General features: G+C 42.4%; 1 protein-coding gene across 4 annotated transcripts in view; it reads left to right on the forward strand.

The window, feature by feature from the left end:
* trpm7 (transient receptor potential cation channel, subfamily M, member 7) overlaps nt 1-19,062 on the forward strand; it is a 149,466-nt gene that overhangs the window by 71,139 nt on the left and 59,265 nt on the right. For all 4 annotated transcript variants that reach the window (XM_063066289.1, XM_063066292.1, XM_063066291.1 and 1 more), the window contains 7 exons: nt 3,834-3,958; nt 4,049-4,220; nt 8,202-8,376; nt 11,543-11,666; nt 12,948-13,020; nt 15,274-15,374; nt 18,467-18,601. In XM_063066289.1, coding sequence (XP_062922359.1) covers nt 3,834-3,958; nt 4,049-4,220; nt 8,202-8,376; nt 11,543-11,666; nt 12,948-13,020; nt 15,274-15,374; nt 18,467-18,601 — 905 coding nt within the window. The remainder of the gene's footprint in view (nt 1-3,833; nt 3,959-4,048; nt 4,221-8,201; nt 8,377-11,542; nt 11,667-12,947; nt 13,021-15,273; nt 15,375-18,466; nt 18,602-19,062) is intronic.

Consider the following 19,062-nt stretch of genomic DNA (forward strand, 5'->3'; position numbering starts at 1 on the left):
GGTTGTTCACCAGAGATTACTTTCTGTCCGATTCCTAACTTGTGTGCCGCTTCTCACTAATCTACATTTAGAACATGGTATATGGAACAGGAACAGGCCCTTTGGCCCACAATATTGTGCGGAACCAATTAAATTGGTAATCAAATGGTTAACCAAACTAATCCCTAACGTCTGCACCATGTCCATATCCTTCCATTTTCCTCACATCAATGTGCCTCAAGTCCCTGATGTATCTACCTTCACTACCATAACAGGCAGTGCATTCTAGGCACCAATCCACTCTGAGTATATCCTTTTTTTAAAAAAAAACTTGCCTCTCTCATCTCCTTTGAAATTCTCCCCCCCCCCCCCACTATAAGTTCATGCCCTCTGGTGTTAAACATATTGACCATTGGAAAAAGATGCTGTCTGACTACTCTATCATTGCCACTCATAATCTTATTAACATCTAACAGATCTCCCCTCAGCGTCTGCTGCTCCAGAGAAAACGATCCAACTTCTCTATAGCACATGCCCTCTAACCCAGGCAGCATCCTAGTAAACCTCTAGAAAGCTTCAACATCTTTCCTACAATGGGGTGACCAGAACTGTATGCATTACCCCAGATACAACCTAACTAGAGTTTTATAAAGCTGCAATAGAGCAGAACATTAGCTGAATTGCGAGAGACATTTATCTGAAGAGATGAGCCAGATCACTTATCAAAACTTGCAGCTGGATGCATTAACTTTGATTTAAAGATGCATATTACAGAACTGACATACCCATTCTCTGCAAACGTTGTATCAAAAAGTCACGAGTCGCTGATTGTTAATTATTCCTACCTCTTGCCTTTGTGCATGTTGGTCTGGTGAAACACATCCATGTGCTGTAAAATTGTTCCCTGCTGGACATCATTGGACTCAATGCTTCTGATATAATTATCCTGAACTGACCCAACTTGAAACTGATTGCTCCTAATCTAGTGTACCGTGTCACCACTCAGCCTGTTCTATGTGCACACGGTCCTCATTATCACCCCACTAGAGATTTTGACCAAAAGACATGGATACCATTAAGGAATATTTTGTACCCAAATTCCCTCCCAAATAAAGTTAAATATGCTGTATAATCTTCTAAAAGCATTGACACATTAATGAATATTTTAGTGTTCAAATACGTGAAAGAAAGAGACTATTTCCATTGAAACTTGGTTTTGAAAATGCAAGTTGCATCTGTGCTCTGATACCTCTGTCAGCACATGGCTTAGCGGTAAGCCACTTAACCTGGCCTGCAAACTGCTTCTGTATTGAGACAGTGATTTGTTTCCTGATGCACGTGTGTATACAGACATTAAAGCCCTCCACTGGTTGGGGTAAGCCATGGATGTAGCATCCTAGCTGATGCAAAGAGCAAACTGTTGCCCATGCAGCAGGCTCTCCCTCTCTGCGCAGCTAATGAACCCAAAGGAATAGCAGAGACCAGCATTGGTGGCAGTTTGGCACCTCTGGCATCACAGGAGTTGCTAGACAACATTGAACTCAACGTAGGGCTGCCTTGGGGATTCCAGCTCGAGATTTTTCCTTGGAGTTTACTCCCAAAGTCTCCCCCATGAATAGTATAGGTGCAAGGCATCAGATACGGACAATTATTTTAAAAAAAAATAAATGGAGCCTGTGGCTAACTACATGAGCATGTTCAGCGTTCAGAAAGTCCAAACTAAATTTATTACAGTGCATATATATGTCACTACGTACTATCTTGAGATTGATTTTTCTTGTGGACATTTACATGGAAAAATACAATAGAATTTTCTGAAAATCTATACATGGACAAAGACTGAGAACCAGCAATGGGCAGAGTAAATAAATTGCCAATATAAATAACATGGAGAACATGAGCTGCAAAGATCCCTTGAAACTGAGTCTGTGGACTGTAGAATCAGTTCAGAGCAGTGGTAATTGAAGTTATCCATGTCGGTTCAGGAGTCTGATGGTTGCAGGGCAATGTCTTTCCATCAACCTGGTGGTGTGGGATCCTCCTGCCTGATGATAGCAACCTGAGGGGTCTTTGGTGTTTGCTGCTTTCTTGTGGCAGTGCTCCATGTAAATATGCTCAGCAGTGGGGCGGACTCTGCCTGTGATGGACTGGAGTGTATTTCCATTTTCTGTAACCTTTTCCATTTCGGACCGTGATGCAGCCAGTTAGGATGCTCTCCACTGCATCTACAGACGTTCATCAAAGCGTTTTGTGACGTGCGGAATCTATGCCAAATAAGAAAGTAGAGGTGCTTCCATGCCACCTTTGTGATGGCACTGATGTATTGATGCCAAGGAACTTAAAGCTACTGCCCCTCTCCTCTTCCAATCCCCAAATGAGGACTGGCTCATGGAGCCCCAGTTTCATCTCCTGTAGTCAATAATAAGCTCTTTGCTCTTGCTGACATTGAGTGAGAGGTTGTTGTTTTGGCACCACACAGCCAGATTTTCATTTGGCTGTTTCGTTGCCTTTAATTTGGCCAATAACAGTGGTGTTGCCAGCAAACTTGAATATGGCATCAGAGCTGTACTGAGTCACACAGTCATAGATATAAAGTGAGTAGAGTAAGTGAATCCATAGGTAGCAAATCAGCAGATACTCTCCATCTCTGATATAATAAACAATGGGTGTGGATCATTGTCTGCTGTAGCATGCTGAGAGAATAGAACAAAAATACTTCAAGTATCAAAAATAATCTATATAAGTGTAGCTAAACCCTCAGTCTCTGGTCCCTTGAAATGTTCTACCACGTCAAAAGCAACATGTACAGTAAGCTAACCTTTTTGTCTCTTCATCTGTAGCCACCCACAACTGTGTGGCTATGCTCAAACATCATCTATAAATTTGCCAATGACACAACTATTGTTGGTAGAATTTCAGATAGTGATGAGGTGGTGTACAGGAGTGAGATGGATCAGCTGGGTGAGTGCTGGTGCAGCAACAGCCTAGCACTCAACATCAGTAAGACCAGGGAATTGATTGTGCACTTCAGGGAGGGGAAGTTGCAGGAGCATACTCCTCACCAAGGGATCAGCAGTGGAAAGGGTGAGCAGTTTCAAGTTCCTGCTTGTCTACATCTCTGAAGATCTATTCTGGGCCTGACATATTGATGCTGTTACAAAGAAGGCATGATACTGGCAATATTTCATAAGCAGTTTGAGATGTGGTATGTCAACAAAGACACTCGCAAATTTCTGCACAAGTACCGTGGAAAGCAGTCTAACTGGTTGTATCACTGTCTAGTATGTAGGGGCCACTGAACAGGATCGGGGAAAAGCTGCAGAAAGTTGGAAGGTCAGCTAACTTTGTCATGGGCACTAGCCTCCCCAGAATTGAGGACATCTTCAAAATGCAGTGCCTCAAAAAGGCTGCATTCATCATTAAGGACCCCCATCACCCAGGACATTCCCTCTTCTCATCAGGAAAGAGGTATAGGAGCCTGTAGAGTCAGCATTTTAAAAACAGCTTCTTCCTCTCTGCCATCAGATTTCTGAATAGACAATGAACCCATGTACGTTACCTCATAGATTCTCCCTCTTTTTGCACTATTTATTTAATTTTTGTATATATCTTGAGATTTATAGTGTTTTATAATGTATTGCACTGTATTGCTGCAAAAAAATTAAGACCTATGCCAGTGATGTTATATCTGATTCTAATTCTGAAATCTTACCATTTGTTTCACGTGTAAGGAGTCCCAAGCTTATGAAGCCTCTCTTCTAGAAGGTTTTAAGTTTGCTGTTTTGCTGTATAAAATGGGATTGAACACTTTATTTTGCTGTTACTTTGAGTAAAAATGTGGTTATTTTTCTTAGGTGTTGTGAAACATGTGGGTGATGCACTGAAAGAACATATCTCGCGTTCCTCTCGGAAGATTTGTACAATTGGGATAGCCCCTTGGGGTGTTATTGAAAATAGGAATGACCTCGTTGGAAGAGATGTAAGGCAGTTGTACTTCAATTTGAGCTGAGCATTGTTCAGTTTTACTGCCTTTAAAATGCTTTCTGATGTGCTTCATATCTGCTTTTAGGTTGTTGTCCCGTACCAGACCTTACTGAACCCTCTGAGTAAGCTGAATGTTCTAAACAGTCTGCATTCCCATTTCATTCTGGTGGATGATGGCACAGTCGGCAAGTATGGTGCTGAAGTCAGACTTCGGAGAGAACTGGAGAAACACATCAACCTCCAAAAGATTCATGCAAGTTAGTGCTGCAGACATTTATTATCATCAGACTAGCAGATGTTGGCTGATAGATTTTGTAATTATGGTTTAATACAGTGGATTCCTGTTAATTAGGGCACATCAGGACTAGTACATTTTGGCCCAATAAAGTGGCAGCCCCAATTAGCCAAAGTTTCATGGAAATAGTTACAAGGTATTTTTTTTAAAAAAAGACAAACTGAGTGACGAATTATGTACTTAGATAAAATACAGAACAAATTAGAGCACCGCAAATAGTACTACAATATCATAAAACTGTATTAGGTCCTAATAGTTATTGACAGGAATTCATCCAGTGTACACGATATACAAAATCAGTGCAGGCACCTAGTGCAGACAATGGTCTGCCTTCGTACAATGCTATCGGCAATTGCATTCTCCAAATCTTCATTTTCAGTGTAACATCAAGATGGTTGTCGATGCCCTCTCGTTCTTCATAATTCCTAACTTGTTGAAGTAGTGAAATAGTTTCATTGTCAATCCTGGCCATTTCTGGCATCTCCAAGCAAAACAGTTCTGAATCGAATTGTCTTTCTGCTTATTTATAGCCAAATATTAGTGACACAAATCACTGCTTTTTGAGCACAAACACTCACAACTGATGCCATTTTAAAAACTGATCGCTCTAAGTGCAGTGTTGCATCTAACAGGTACGAGTGACTGATGATAATTATAACCTGTTTGGCAATAGTCTCCTGCTCCAATTAAGTGGCATAGTGTCCCAAATAAACGAAGAGAATCCCAGTTCATTTCCTCAATTAGTTTTTGTTCTTTAAGAGTTGACTCAATTAACCGGAATCCACTGTGTTCTGGATTTTCAGTTAACTTGTTGAGGAAAGAATGTTAATTTGAAGCTCTTGGCAACTCAGTAGTTTTATACATCTTCAGAAATTAAAATGCAAGAAGCATTTTCATCTTTACAGATTGTGGGTGGACCATTTCTCTAGGTTCAGTGACTGATTCATGTGCTGACATTAAGCCATTCAAATACGCATGTACAATTTCAAAAGTTTTTAAGTTTCAAGTGACCTACCTGTGTTATTTATGAGCCATCCATTCTGATATAAATCAACTTCTTTCCATCCCCTCCAGCCCATCAGTGCACCATCCCCCGATGTTTCCGCTGTCTTTTGCTCAGCAGTGCTCAACTGAGCCTGACTCTCCAGGAGGCTGTTAGATGCTGACTAAAAGTGTATTCTAAAGTTAGGCAGGATACTAGTGGCTGATCTTATTGGACTGGTAGGGAATTTCTCTAAAATTATTCTAGCATATACACTATGGACCAGCAGAGATTTTGCCTGGAGGAGAGAGTTCATTAAGTCAGTGTTCATTGAATGGGATCGTACACCAGGGAAGGAGGCCCTTTTTAACCCGATCTTTGCTCATGGACTGTTCGGCTGCTCTGCGCTGCTCATATGTGCTTGTAGTAGGACAGTGTACCTTTACTCCTTCTCTTTCTACACGTCTGTTAAATCAATTAAGTGCAACTTCTGCCTCCACCATCTCCTCTGGAAGCCTGTTCCATACAATTACCACCTTGTGTTTTAGGAAATGTACTACTCAGACATCTTTAACTTTCTCCCCTCTTATAAAAGGTTCAATGGTTCATTTTATTGTCAAAGTATGTATGTATAATACAACTCTGACAATTATCTGCTCCAGATAGCCATTAAATACAGAATGACCATGGGTGTTGATGAAAGAAAAGACATCAATCTCCCCCCACCCCAGTACAAAAAAGAAAAGAAACAAAGCTCGTAGACCCCAAAATCCCCCCTCTCCCACAGAAAAAAAAACAGCTGCAATAACAGTCCCCGACCACCTCATTTGCAGAAAAGAACAGGGACGGCCACATCAAACCCCCAAGTTTCTCCCCCAACTTGCACAAAACAATTAATGGATCAGCCACAAGAAAAAAAACATAGAAGGAAACCAATATGAAGTGCAGTCCAATTATTACATAAATCTCAGAATATCATAAATATCTTTTCATCTGCATACGAGGAGAGCAGCCGACAAACTCAGTCCTTCTGTAGAGAGTGACAGCTGACCCGGGTCCGAACGTTGCTGATCCAGCTGCTGACCATCTCTGTTGGGAGCTGTCGGTGACCCCACTGCATTCATCTCAGTGCTTCAGTCTTCCTTGCCGCTTCAAGATGGTGTTGTTCATGACCCTGTGCCCTGTCTCTGGTCTTTTCTCTGAGTCAGCTTGTGTTCTCGGTCCTTTTTGGCCTCCCGTCTCTATCTCCTTGAGGCAGCTCTCTGGACACAGCATAGCGCTAAACCCTTCCATTGAGTTCCAAACTGTACGTCACAGGCTCCAGCAGTTTCCGTAACACAAACAAGACAAAGGTGTAGAAAAAATGAAGCAATTTGAGAAATTTGCTATCTGGAAGATATCATCCAAGGAGTGTAATATTAAACGTGCACCTGATTCTCCTGCTCTGGGAACAAGACTATCTGTCCTATCTGCCTCTCTAAAAGATCATCTCAAGCCTCCTCTGTCCCAGTCAGAATAAACTCAGCCTATCCAATCTCTCCATTTAATTACAACCCTCCATTTCAGGAACAACCTGTGAACCTTTTCTGTACTCCTAGTAAAATGGTGACCAGAATTTTACACAGTACTCCATGTGATCCAGTGTTTAGTACAGCTAAAATGTTATCCCAATTCTTATACAGCCTATGAAAGCCAATGTAACAAATGCCTTCTTTACTGCTCTAATCACCTATGTGGCCATTTTCAGGGAGTATGGATTTGCACACACAGATTTCAGTACACTCACATTCCTATGGCCACTGTTATCCATTTTGAATATCCTACCACCAGAGTTTGACTTCCTTAAAGTCATTACCTGACGTGTGTTTCTATTAAATTCAGTTTACAGCTCCAATCCCTGTAGTACACTTTGTTACAGACTGGTAGTCGGAAAAAACACTACCCTTTGCCTCCTATCACTCGGTGGTTTTGGAGCCAAATTGCCAATGAACCTTGTTCTTCTGGACCAGCCTACCGTGTGGGACCTTGTCAAAAGCCTTCCTGAAGTCTGTGTAAACCATGTCCACTGTGCTACCCTTGTAAACTTTTAAGTTATCTACTGAAATAAGACCATAAGATGTCAGAGCACACTTGGGCCATTTGGCCAGTTGAGTCTGCTCTGCCATTTCCCTTTCAGCCCTGTTTCCTGCCTACTCCCCATATCCCTTCATGCTCTGACTAATCAAGTACCTATCAACCTCTGCCTTAAATGTACCCAATGACTTGGCCTCCATAGCCCGCTGTTGTCATGAATTCCATAGATTCACCACCCTCTGGCTAAAGAAATTCCTCCTCATCTCTGTTCTAAATGGATGCCACTCTATTCTGAGGCTGTATCCTCTTGTCTTAAACTCTCCCACTGTAGGAAACATCCTCTCCAAATCTACTGTGTTGAAGTCTTCCAACATAAATAGGTTTCAGTGAAATCCAATGATATAATGCAGTCATATTTGTTTGATCATTTCCCTTGCCAAAAAACCCATGCTGGTTCCTAATCAGTTGCTGCCTTTCCAGCTGAACATGAATCCTGTTCCTCCATCTTCTCAACAACTTCCCTGCCCTGATGTAAAGCCAGCTGACCTGTGGTTTCTGGGCTTCTCCCTCCTGCCACCTTTCAACAAGGTGATAACTGACTACTCTGTAGACTTCTGGTATCTCACCCATGGGTAACAACAGTGCAAGCATCTCCCTCAGAATCCCAACAATCTGCTAACTTAGTATCTAGGAATAGATCCCGTCAAGGCCTGAGGATTTATTCACTTAAATGTGGCAATATTCTTAAAACCACTTCCTTCCTGATACAGATATACTTATGATCATCAGTGTACCCCTTCCTTAACACTCTGGCCTCTACTTTCTTCTTGCAGGTGTATAACGATGAAGTTTCATTTAGAAATATCATTTGATGCTCTGATTTTACAGGAATAGGCCAAGGTGTACCAGTAGTTGCTTTGATATTTGAGGGTGGTCCTAACGTGATACCCACAGTGCTGGAATACCTTCAAGAGACGCCCCCAGTACCGGTGGTTGTATGTGAAGGGACTGGGCGAGCTGCAGACCTCCTGGCCTACGTACACAAGCAAACTGAGGAAGGAGGGTAAGTTACTCATCAGAGAGAAACTTGTACTTCACTGTAACTTATGGCTAGACATAGCATTTGTAAGTAATGAAAACAGAAGGTAGTGTGCATCCACGTGTTGTGATTTCATGGAATTAAGTATTATCCCTCATCTCAGTAAAGTCTGAAATTAGAATAATGCTCATGCAGTGTGACAGCCCAAAATGTCAGTCTGAGCCATCTCTTTTGATCCCTACCACCACTGCACCGCTCAAGCTCACTAAACTTTCCCAATGTTTCTCAGTTTGTTTTAACAAGGTACTCTGCTTTAGGAGGCACAAAAAAATAAAATCTGTAAATTGATTGTAGCCTGTAGTGATCTTTTTAAAATTATTGCTACCTTGTTAGGAGCTCACTGATCAACAGAGATAGTCCATCTGTGGCTTTCAATGTTGAAATCCTTTAATCTTGGAAATCTCACAGGCTGTCTCAACTTCAACACACAGGGCTCAAGAGATTAGATTATGAAGACACGCAGTCCTCTTTTATTGTCATTTAGTAATGCATGCATTAAGAAATGATACAATATTTCCTCTGGTATGATATCACAAAACATAGGACAGACCAAGACTCAAAAAACTAACAAAACCACATAATTATAACACATAGTTACAACGGTGCAACAATACCATAACTTGATGAAGAAGTCCATGAGCACAGTAAAAAGTTCAAAGTTTCTCAAATGTCCCACATCTCACGCAGACGGGAGAAGGAAGAAAAACTCTCCCTGCCATGCCGACCACAATCCGACTCTTGAGTCATCGGAAAACTTCAAGCCTCCAATTCAGCTCTCCAACACCGAGCACTGAGCGCCATCTCTGTCCGAGCGATTCGACCTCAATCTCGGTTGCCAACAGCAGGCAAAGCAGGGGATTTTGAGGCCTTCCCTCCGGAAGATTCTCAATTGTGCAGTAACGACAGCAGCGAACGAGCGTTTCAGAAATTTCTCCAGATGTTCCTCTGTGCTTTCACGTCTGTCTCCATCAAATCAGAATTGTCCACGGCCCCTATTTAACGGAAACAATATCATTTTTCACTGGAGGGCAGCGCACGTGCGGCGCACTGCTCTCGCTCCTCCCGCCGTTTTAAGAAGATTAATGGATAATTTGTATGAAGAAGGCTTTATGTGAGGTAAAAGGAAACGACAAATGATTTTATGAACATGCAAGGCAAAAGATCAGATTCTACGAGGGGTGATTGATAAGCTCGTGGCCTAAAGTAGAAGGAGTCAATTTTAGAAAACCTAGCAAATTTATTTTTCCTACATTTACACACTTAGTCCAGCGGTCGTGGAGCATACGGATCCCTTCTTTGTAGAAGTTGGCGTCTTGGACCTCCAGAAGTGGTCCTCAGCAGGGGTGATTGATAAGTTCGTGGCCTAAGGTAGAAGGAGATGAGTTATTAACTTCAAACTTTCTGCATTTTCACTCAGTTGAACTGCACGTGCATGTAACGAGCTGTATAACTCATCTCCTTCTACCTAAGGCCACAAACTTATCAATCACCCCTGCTGTGGACCACCTGGAGGTCCAAGACACTCTCATTACATGCATGTGCAATTCAACTTTTTGAGTGATAATGCAGAAAGTTTGAAGTTAATAACTCATCTCCTTCTACCATGTGTTGGGCATGTGGCCAAGCGGTTAAGGCGTTTGTCTAGTGATTTGAAGGTCGCTAGTTTGAGCCTCAGCCGTGGCAGCGTGTTTGTGTCCTTGAGCAAGGCACTTGCCCACACATTGCTCTAGTGTCTGTGTGAGGAGTGGCGCCCCACAGACTTCCAATCTGCGTTTGTAAGGCATGAAAATGCCCGACGCAGGCCTCTCATGGTCTGAGTCGACGTTCCCTCCCCTCCCTTCTACCTTAGGCCACAAACTTATCAATCACCCCTGCTGAGGACTGCTTCTACAAAGAAGGGATCCTTATGTTCCATGACCGCTGGACTAAGTGTGTACATGTAGGAGGGGACTATGTTGAAAAATAAATGTGCTAGGTTTTCGAAAATGGACTCGTTCTACCTTAGGCCACAAACTTATCAATCACCCCTCATGGATCATTCACACCAGCAGTTTTAACTCATGGAATCATGAATTGGGTTTGTAACCAATTGAAATAATTTTGTATTGTGCCTAAAATCTAGACTATAAAATTAAAGATTAGCTTTATTTATCACATGTGCATCGAAACACCAAAATATAGAGTGACCAACACAGTCCAAGGATGTGCTGGGGGCAGACTGCAAGTGTCACCACGCTTCTGGCACCATCTTAGCATGCCGACAACTTACTAACCCTTACTAATCCATTTTTGGAATATGGGAGGAAACTGGAACACCTAGTGGAAACCCACACAGTCACGGGGAGAACATACAAACTCCTGACAGTCAGCAGTGGAGATGAAAGCCCTATCACTGTTGCTTTAAAGCAGAAGACTAACTACTATGCTACTGTGCCACCTCTGAAATTACAAGTAATTCCACCCCTACATTGGTGAGACCCATCGTTAATTGTGCGACCACTTCGAGCACTTCCCGGTAACCAAATATTTTGATTCAGGTTCCTATTCCCGTTTCAACACTTTGGTCCATTTCCTCCTCTTGTGCCATGATGAGGTCATCCCTGAGGGTGGAGGAGCAACACCTTGTATTTCATCTGGGTAGCCTCCAACCTGTTGGCGTGAATATCGTTTTCCCCCTCTTCTGATTTGAGGGGGAAAAAGCCTCCTCTTCCCCTCTTCTATTCCCCGCTCTGGCCTCTTGCCTTTTCTCATCTGCCTATTGCCTCCTCCGGGTCCCTTCCTTCCCTTTTGCCCATGGTCCACTCTCTTCTAACAGATTCCTCCCTGTCCAGCCCTTGCCTTTCCCACCCACCTGGCTTCACCAGTCACCTCTTCCCTTTCCCTCACCTCTTTTATTCTGTCATCTTTCCTCCTTCCTTTCCAGTCCTGATGAAGGATCTCGGCCCAAAACATCAACTGTTCACTCATTTCCAAAGATGCTGCCTGACCTGCAGTATTTTGTGCGTGTTGCTTTGGATTTCTAGCACTTGTAGAATTTCTAAAATTCCAAAATTATTTATCTTTTCAAGATTATTTAATATACTCAGTAGACTTAACTGGTTAATTGGTATTGTATTTGGTTCTCCAATAGAATGCTTCCTGATGGGTTGGAATTGGAAATTCTCACCACAATCAAAAAGACCTTCAACTTCAGCCAAAATGAGGCGTACCATTTATTCCAGACTCTGATGGAATGTATGAAGGCTAGAGAACTTGTAAGTTTGTCACAGAAGCATCTTGTGAGGTAGTAAACATTGCCTCAGGGCCAGATCTGAATTCAATCTATAGCAGTGCACTTGTTAACATGAATGCTCTGAACTAACTGGATAGCTTGCTTTCAAGGACTCTTAATTTCATATTCTCTATTTATTGCTTATTTATTATCATTTTTTGTACTTGCAGTTTTTTGTCTTTTATACATTGGGTGTTTATCCTGTTGGTTGTGGTCTTTCATTGATTCTATTGGGTTTCTTGTATTTATTGTGATTTCTTGCAAGAAAATGAATCTTGAGTTCAATGTGGTTATAACCGTATTAAAAATGTATATAATTTTTTATAATGAATTTACTTTGAACTTCGAATTCAGTAAATGCCCTCAGTTCCCACAAATTAATTTGGGGGTGGGGGGGGAAGGTTTGTCATCCTGGAGCTTTTAAAGACTGTCAGAAATGAGGAAAGCTGGCACTGGTGATGGTATGATGATCAGCATACAACACCCAGGCAGAATGTGTTGTAGCAAGACAGTATTCGCACAAGAAAACATTGGCTGGCTGCCCTTTGCAATCCTCCACTTGATTCTGAGCTATTTAGCTATGTGTTCCCTTTCTCACGTTAGCTTGTTGTTCCATTGTCATCCTAGTAACCTTTTCCATGGTACTGTACTAAAATGTAAGATAAAGAAGAAGGAGCAACAATTATTGCCTTGTGACTATCGCCATTCTGCAAGATTATGGCTGCTCTTTACATTAGTGCAACTTTCCTATAATATCCCCATATATTCCTTTACATCTTTAACTTTTGCCTTGAGATCCAAAAAATGTATTTAGTTCTGTTTCGAACGAGTTCAGTCATGGAACCTGGGTACAGAATTCCAAAGAATCACTGCACACTGAGTGAAGAACTGTCCTCTTGCTATTGCCCTGACCACTATTCTGATATAATGACCCTTCCACCAAGCCAGAGGACACGTCGTCTTTCACTTTGGCATCCAGAAAATTATTGGTGTTGGAATTCAGATTTGTCATGGTATGCTGCTTTTATATTTTCCATATCGTGATCTGCACAGATATATTGCATGGATTGAGCAAATCCTAAGTTGCCATTCCTCCCCAAAAGTGCATGATTGGGGGCAGTTTTGGGTTAGCTGAGAGCGATGTCTGCACACTTGAGTTTGATACCTGCAGAAACCTTGGCTATAATAATCGAAGTAATTGAATAGAAACATTTTATTAAGCAGTGCAAGAGTTAAGATTTTGATTGTGGATCTATAATTTCAGATCACGGTATATCACATTGGGGCAGAGGAGCACCAGGACATAGATGTTGCCATTCTGACAGCTTTGTTAAAGGGCAAGTATTCCAGATTTCACATCTTCCTAAGTTGCCATTCTTCATATTTTTTTTGCATCATAACCTTTGGCTTTACCACATTGGTGATGAATGTAAGAAGAATGAAGTTTTTTTTAGATTATGAAGACACGCAGTCCTCTTTTATTGTCATTTAGTAATGCGTGCATTAAGAAATGATACAGTATTTCCTCTGGTGTGATATCACAAAACACAGGACAGACCAAGACTGAAAAAAACTGACAGAACCACATAATTATAACATATAGTTACAACAGTGCGACAATACCATAACTTGATGAAGAAGTCCATGAGCCCAGTAAAAAGTTCAAAGTCTCTCAAATGTCCCACATCTCACACAGACGGGAGAAGGAAGAAAACTCTCCCTGCCATGCCCGACCACAATGTCTCTGAGTCATCCGAAAACTTCGAGCCTCTGAATCAGCTCTCCGACACCGAGTACTGAGCGCCATCTCTGTCCGAACAATTCAACCTCAATCTCGGTCGCCAACAGCAGGCAAAGCTGGAGATTTTGAGGCCTACCCTCCAGAAGATTCCCGACCGTGCAGTAACGACAGCAGTGAACGTGCATTTCAGAAATTTCTCCAGATGTTCCTCTGTGCTTTTACGTCTGTCTCCATCAAATCAGAATTGTCCACGGCCCTTATTTAACGGATACGATATCATTTTTCACCGGAGGGCTGCGCACGCGTGGCGTGCTGCTCTCTCTCCTCCTTCCGACCAACAGATGCACTTTTGATTTTATTTTATTTTAGAATGAAGTATAAGGTACCAAGTAGATTACTTGATGTCTTTTGCATCTGGGAATATATCTATCTGCTTAAATATATTCAGTGCCTTGGCCTCTGCAGCCATGTGTTGTTTGAAATTCCACGGTGAAGTTACATTACCACCTTCCAGTGTGTGCAAATTATGTATGGAATTGAAAAATAGAAAACCTACAGCACAATGCAGGCCCTTCGGCCCACAAAGCTGTGCCAAACATGTCCCTACCTTAGAACTACCTTGGCTTTCCCATAGCCCTCTATTTTTCTAAGCTCCATGTTAGCCATCCAGGAGTCTCTCAAAAGCCCCTATCGTTTCTGCCTCCACTGCCGCTGGCAGCCCATTCCACGCATTCACCACTCTCTGCGTAAAAACAAAAATAATAAATAAAAAACAACAACAACAATAACAACCCCTGACATCTCCTGTGTACCTACTTCCAAGCACCTTAAAGCTGTGCCCCCTTGTGCTAGCCATTTCAGCCCTGGGGAAAAGCCTCTGACTATCCACATTGAAGCAAACAGTAACCGGCACAACTCATTTCCAAGGCTACTCCTTTACTATCTTGGGTTCAACTACTGAACCCTGGCCACTGGTTGCTCTTACCCATTGTTGTTAATTTCTGAGGCACAATTTCTTACTAATTTCTTTTAGTTCCTCATCTTCATTGGATTTATGGTTTCTTAATATTTCTAGAAGGTTACTTCATAGGTATTTGTTTAATTGTTCTGCCATTTCTGTTTCTCCAGTAATTCTTGTAGTGTTTTTTTAGACTAGAGGAAACAGACTACAGCAACCTCTCCAAATAAGAGCATGGAACGGTTTTGAGGGAAGGATAATGTTTATTTAGTTATTTAGTGATACGGCACAGAATAGGCTCTCTGGTCCTTTGAGCTTCCCAGCAATCTCCAACAACCCCGATCTAACCCAATTTAATATAGAACAATTTACAATGGCCATTTAAAACTACCCAATACACCTTTAGTCTATAGGAGGGAACCAGAGCACCTGGGGAAAACCCATGCATTCCATGGGCAGGACTTGCAGAGACTCCTTACAGAGGGTGCCGGAATTGAACTCCAAACTCCGAGTTCCACTCTGAGCTGTAATGGTTCCACATTAACTGCTACACTACTGTGGCACCCCAGTTACTTAATTGTTTAGAAATTGTCTCCAAATATATTAGTTATGGAGAGCACTGTGGTTGTCAAGGAAATTATGCAGTCATCTGTTAGCTGTTGAATCATGCTGTGTTCAGCCTAAACAAACTGGCCAGGAATGAAAGGTAAAGTTTGCCTGCTGTTAATAGTCCACTTTTTACTCTTGAGTGAATGTGAAATCAGTTTAAAAGTAACCTATTTCTTTATTGTTCAGAAGGAGAAAGTATTTTGTAGAACCACAACTTTTGATACTCCACTCTATGCAGTAGTTAAACCTGGTACCTCACTCAATCTTTAAATCTTAATTCAGGTACCAATTCTTCTGCATTTGATCAATTGATCTTAACTCTGGCCTGGGACAGAGTGGACATTGCCAAGAATCATGCATTTGTTTATGGGCAGCAATGGCTGGTGAGTACAACATGTCAAGTACAAGGATGAGTTTATATTCAACAAAGCATGTCTTCTGCTGTCCTGTTTGCCTCCCAGCACATCAAGGCACAGGGCTTCTCCTGGCCCACATTCCAGTTTCCATGCGAACCATCGAAGTGAAGTGTTGCAGGGGTTGGTGCTGGGCCCATAACTATTCACTTCGTACATTAATGATTTGGAAGAAGGGAGTAGGTGTAATATATGGCACTACATTGAGTGGAAAGGCCAATTTTGCAGAGGATGCGTAAAGTCTAAAGAGAGATGTAGATAGGTTAAGTGAGTGGACGTGGGTCTGGCAGATGGAGTACAACTTCGGCAAATACAAAAAAAAATAGAAAATCAGATTATTATTTAAATGGTGAAAGATTGCAACATGCTGTTGTGCAGAAGGACTTTGGGGTGCTGGTACATGAATTGCAAAAAGTTGGTTTGCAGGTGCTACAGGTTTTCAAGAAGACAAATGGAATGTTGGCCTTCATTGCTGGAGGGAATGAATTTAAGAGCAGAAAGGTTTCACTTGAACTGTACAGGGTACTGGTGAGGCCACTCCTGCAATACTGCATGCAGTTCTAGTCTCCTTACCTGAGGGAAAAATGTACTGGCTTTGGAGTTGGTGCAGAGAAGGTTTGTGAGATTGATTCCAGAGATGAGGTGGTTAGCCTATGAGGGGCGATTGAGTCACCTGAGAATGCTTACTGGAATTCAGATGAATGAGAGGGGATCTTATAGAAGCATATACGATTATGAAAGGGATGGATAAGATAGAGGCAGTAAGGTTGTTTCCACTGCTAGGTGAGACGAGAGCTAGAATACATAACCTCAATGTTTTGGGGAATAGATTTATTATATATCCTTCTGCCATCTCCAATGGGATCCCACCACCAAGCACATCTTTCTCTCCCTTGTCTACTCATCTCTCCCCACTGATCTCCCTCCTGGTATTTTTCCTTGGGCAAGCGGAACAGGTATCACACCTGCCCTTGCTCTTCCTTCCTCACTGTCATTCAGGGTCCCAAACAGTCCTTCCAGGTGAGGCGACACCACCTGCAAGTCTGTTGGGGTCATCATCTGTATCCAGTGCTCATGTGTGGCCTCCTGTATTTCGGTGAGACCCGACGTAGATTGAGAGGCCACTTCACTGAGCACTTGTGCTCCATCAGCCAGAAAAAGTAGGATCTCCCTGTAGCCACTCATTTCAATTCCACTTCCCGTTCCAACATTTCAGTCCACGGCCGCCTCTAATGCTGTGATGAGGCCACACTTGGGTTGGAGGAGCAGCACCTTGTATTCCATCAGGGTAGCCTCCAACCTGATGGCATGAACATCGATTTCTTGAACTTCCAGTAATTGATTTCCAGAACCCTCAGCCTTCACCATTCCCCATTCCTGTTTCCCTCCTCTCATGTTATCTCCTTACCTGCCCATCAGCTCCTTCTGGTGCTCTTCCCCCATGGCCTTCTGTCCTCTGTCGGATTCCCCCTTCTCCAGCCCTTTATCTTTCACCATTCACCCCCTCCCCCTCTCCCAGTTTCACCTATCACCTTGTACTACTTCCTCTCCTTCCCCCACCTCTTACTCTGACTTCTCCCCTTCTTTTCCAGTCCTAAAGAAGGGTCTTGGCCCAAAACATTGACTGTTTACTCTTTTCCATAGATGCTGCCTGGCCTGTTGAGTTCCCTCCAGCATTTTGTGTGCCTTTTTAAAATTTATTTAGAGGTGGAGCCCGGCAATGGTCCCCAACCACCGGGCTACGGACCTGTACCAGGCCGCAAAGCGTGCTACCAGGCCGTGAGGAAACGATATGATTTGGCGATATGAAACGATATGAGTCAGCTGCACCTCTCCTCATTCCCTGTCACGCACTGTTGAACTTGAAATAACCTACCAAATCATACCAAAAACACACAAAACCTAAAATAACACTAACGTATAGTAAAAGCAGGAATGATATGATAAATACACAGCCTATATAAAATAGAAATAATGTATGTACAGTGTAGTTTCACTTAACAGAATCGGGAAGATTAAGCAAAAACCGATTTGTAGAAAAAAAAATTGGCACATAAACGCATGCGTACGTCATGTATGCACACACAGGTGCCCATGCAAGGCTTCGTGGTCATGGTAGTCTTTCTCAGAGTAAACACAAGTGTCCTGTATTTGACTGCTACTTTTGTCCCTTATTCGGGAGTGAGAAAGTTGGCAACCCTACTTGAACAGCCCCCCGCCCCCAGTCGGCCGGTCCGCAAGGATATTGTCAATATTAAACTGGTCCGCGGTGCAAATAACGTTGGGGATCCCTGGAGCACGGAATAGGCCCTTCTGAACCTTCAACCTGTGCCACCCAGTAACCCTGGATTTTAACTCTAGCCTAATCACAGGACAATCTACAATGACAAATAAACCTACCAATCGGTACGTTTCTGGACTGCGAGGGAAAACCCTCACGTTCCACAAGGAAGACTCTGAAACTCCGTGCAGAGGACACCGGGGTTGGACTCCAAACTCTGCTGCCCCGAGCTGTAATAGTGTTTGTTGTGTTAATTGCTGCAGTGCGGCAGTGTAACAGTGCAGGCTACTTCATTAAATGTATTTCAGAAAGAGGTAGGTAGGTAAAGTTTTGCGTTGCAGGGTAATTGAGGGTTCATGGGGGAAAAGGCAGCTTGATGGAGCAAAGCCCATAGCCAGTTCAGCCATGGTCCTAATGAATGGCAAAATGTGCTAGATGGCCAACTCCTGCTCCATTTGCACTAAAGATTTGAGTCTTTCAATATCTTTGAACTCACATTTGCAATTGCTCAAGACCTTAGAAAAATGAAACAATGTTAAAATTAAGTGTTTCCCATTGATTTTGAAGAGCTTGCTGTTGTGGCCAGTGCTCTGCTATGCAGAAGATGATGCTAAAGTCTCTCCAGAAATGTTCTAATCCTGAATCATGTATCTCAGCAAAAGACATGCCCCAGCATCACAAATGCATTAATTTTTTTTGATGTTTTCTCTATAGTATGATATTGTGTGTGTTTGTTTTTAAAGCGGTAGTCTCCACCTGTAATTATTACTGAATGTTGCAGGTTGGATCACTTGAACAAGCAATGTTGGATGCTCTTGTAATGGATAGAGTCGAATTTGTAAAACTTCTCATTGAAAATGGAGTCAGCATGCACAAGTTCCTTACAATCCCGAGACTTGAAGAGCTATACAATACAGTAAGTGTGTAAAACATCAAAAACTGCAGATGCAGGAAGTCTGAAACAGAACAATGTTGGAAACACTCAACAGGTCAGGTGCCATCTATTCAAAGATAAATGGTTCTGATCAAAGCACCTTCACTAGAACGAGAGCTTCAACCTGAAATATTAACTCTATCAGACCTGCTCAGTGTCTAGCATTTTCTGATTTTCTTTCCTTCAATAGTTAATGGTTTGACATCAGAATGCAATAGTATTCCAGCTGTATGTATAGAAAATCATGAATTCATATTTTGTATGTGTTGAAATGTCTCATTTTACTAAATTAAAGAGGGAGGTTGTAGATGGACTTGGAACTTCACCCATGAAGGAATCATGGTTGTTAAGACCATAAGACATGGGAGCAGAATCAGGCCATTCAGCCCATCAAGTCTGCTCCACCATTCCATCATGGCTGATCCTGGATCCCACTCAACCCC

Source organism: Mobula hypostoma, chromosome 13 (genome assembly GCF_963921235.1).
Source record: "Mobula hypostoma chromosome 13, sMobHyp1.1, whole genome shotgun sequence".
NCBI classification, from domain to species: domain Eukaryota; kingdom Metazoa; phylum Chordata; class Chondrichthyes; order Myliobatiformes; family Myliobatidae; genus Mobula; species Mobula hypostoma.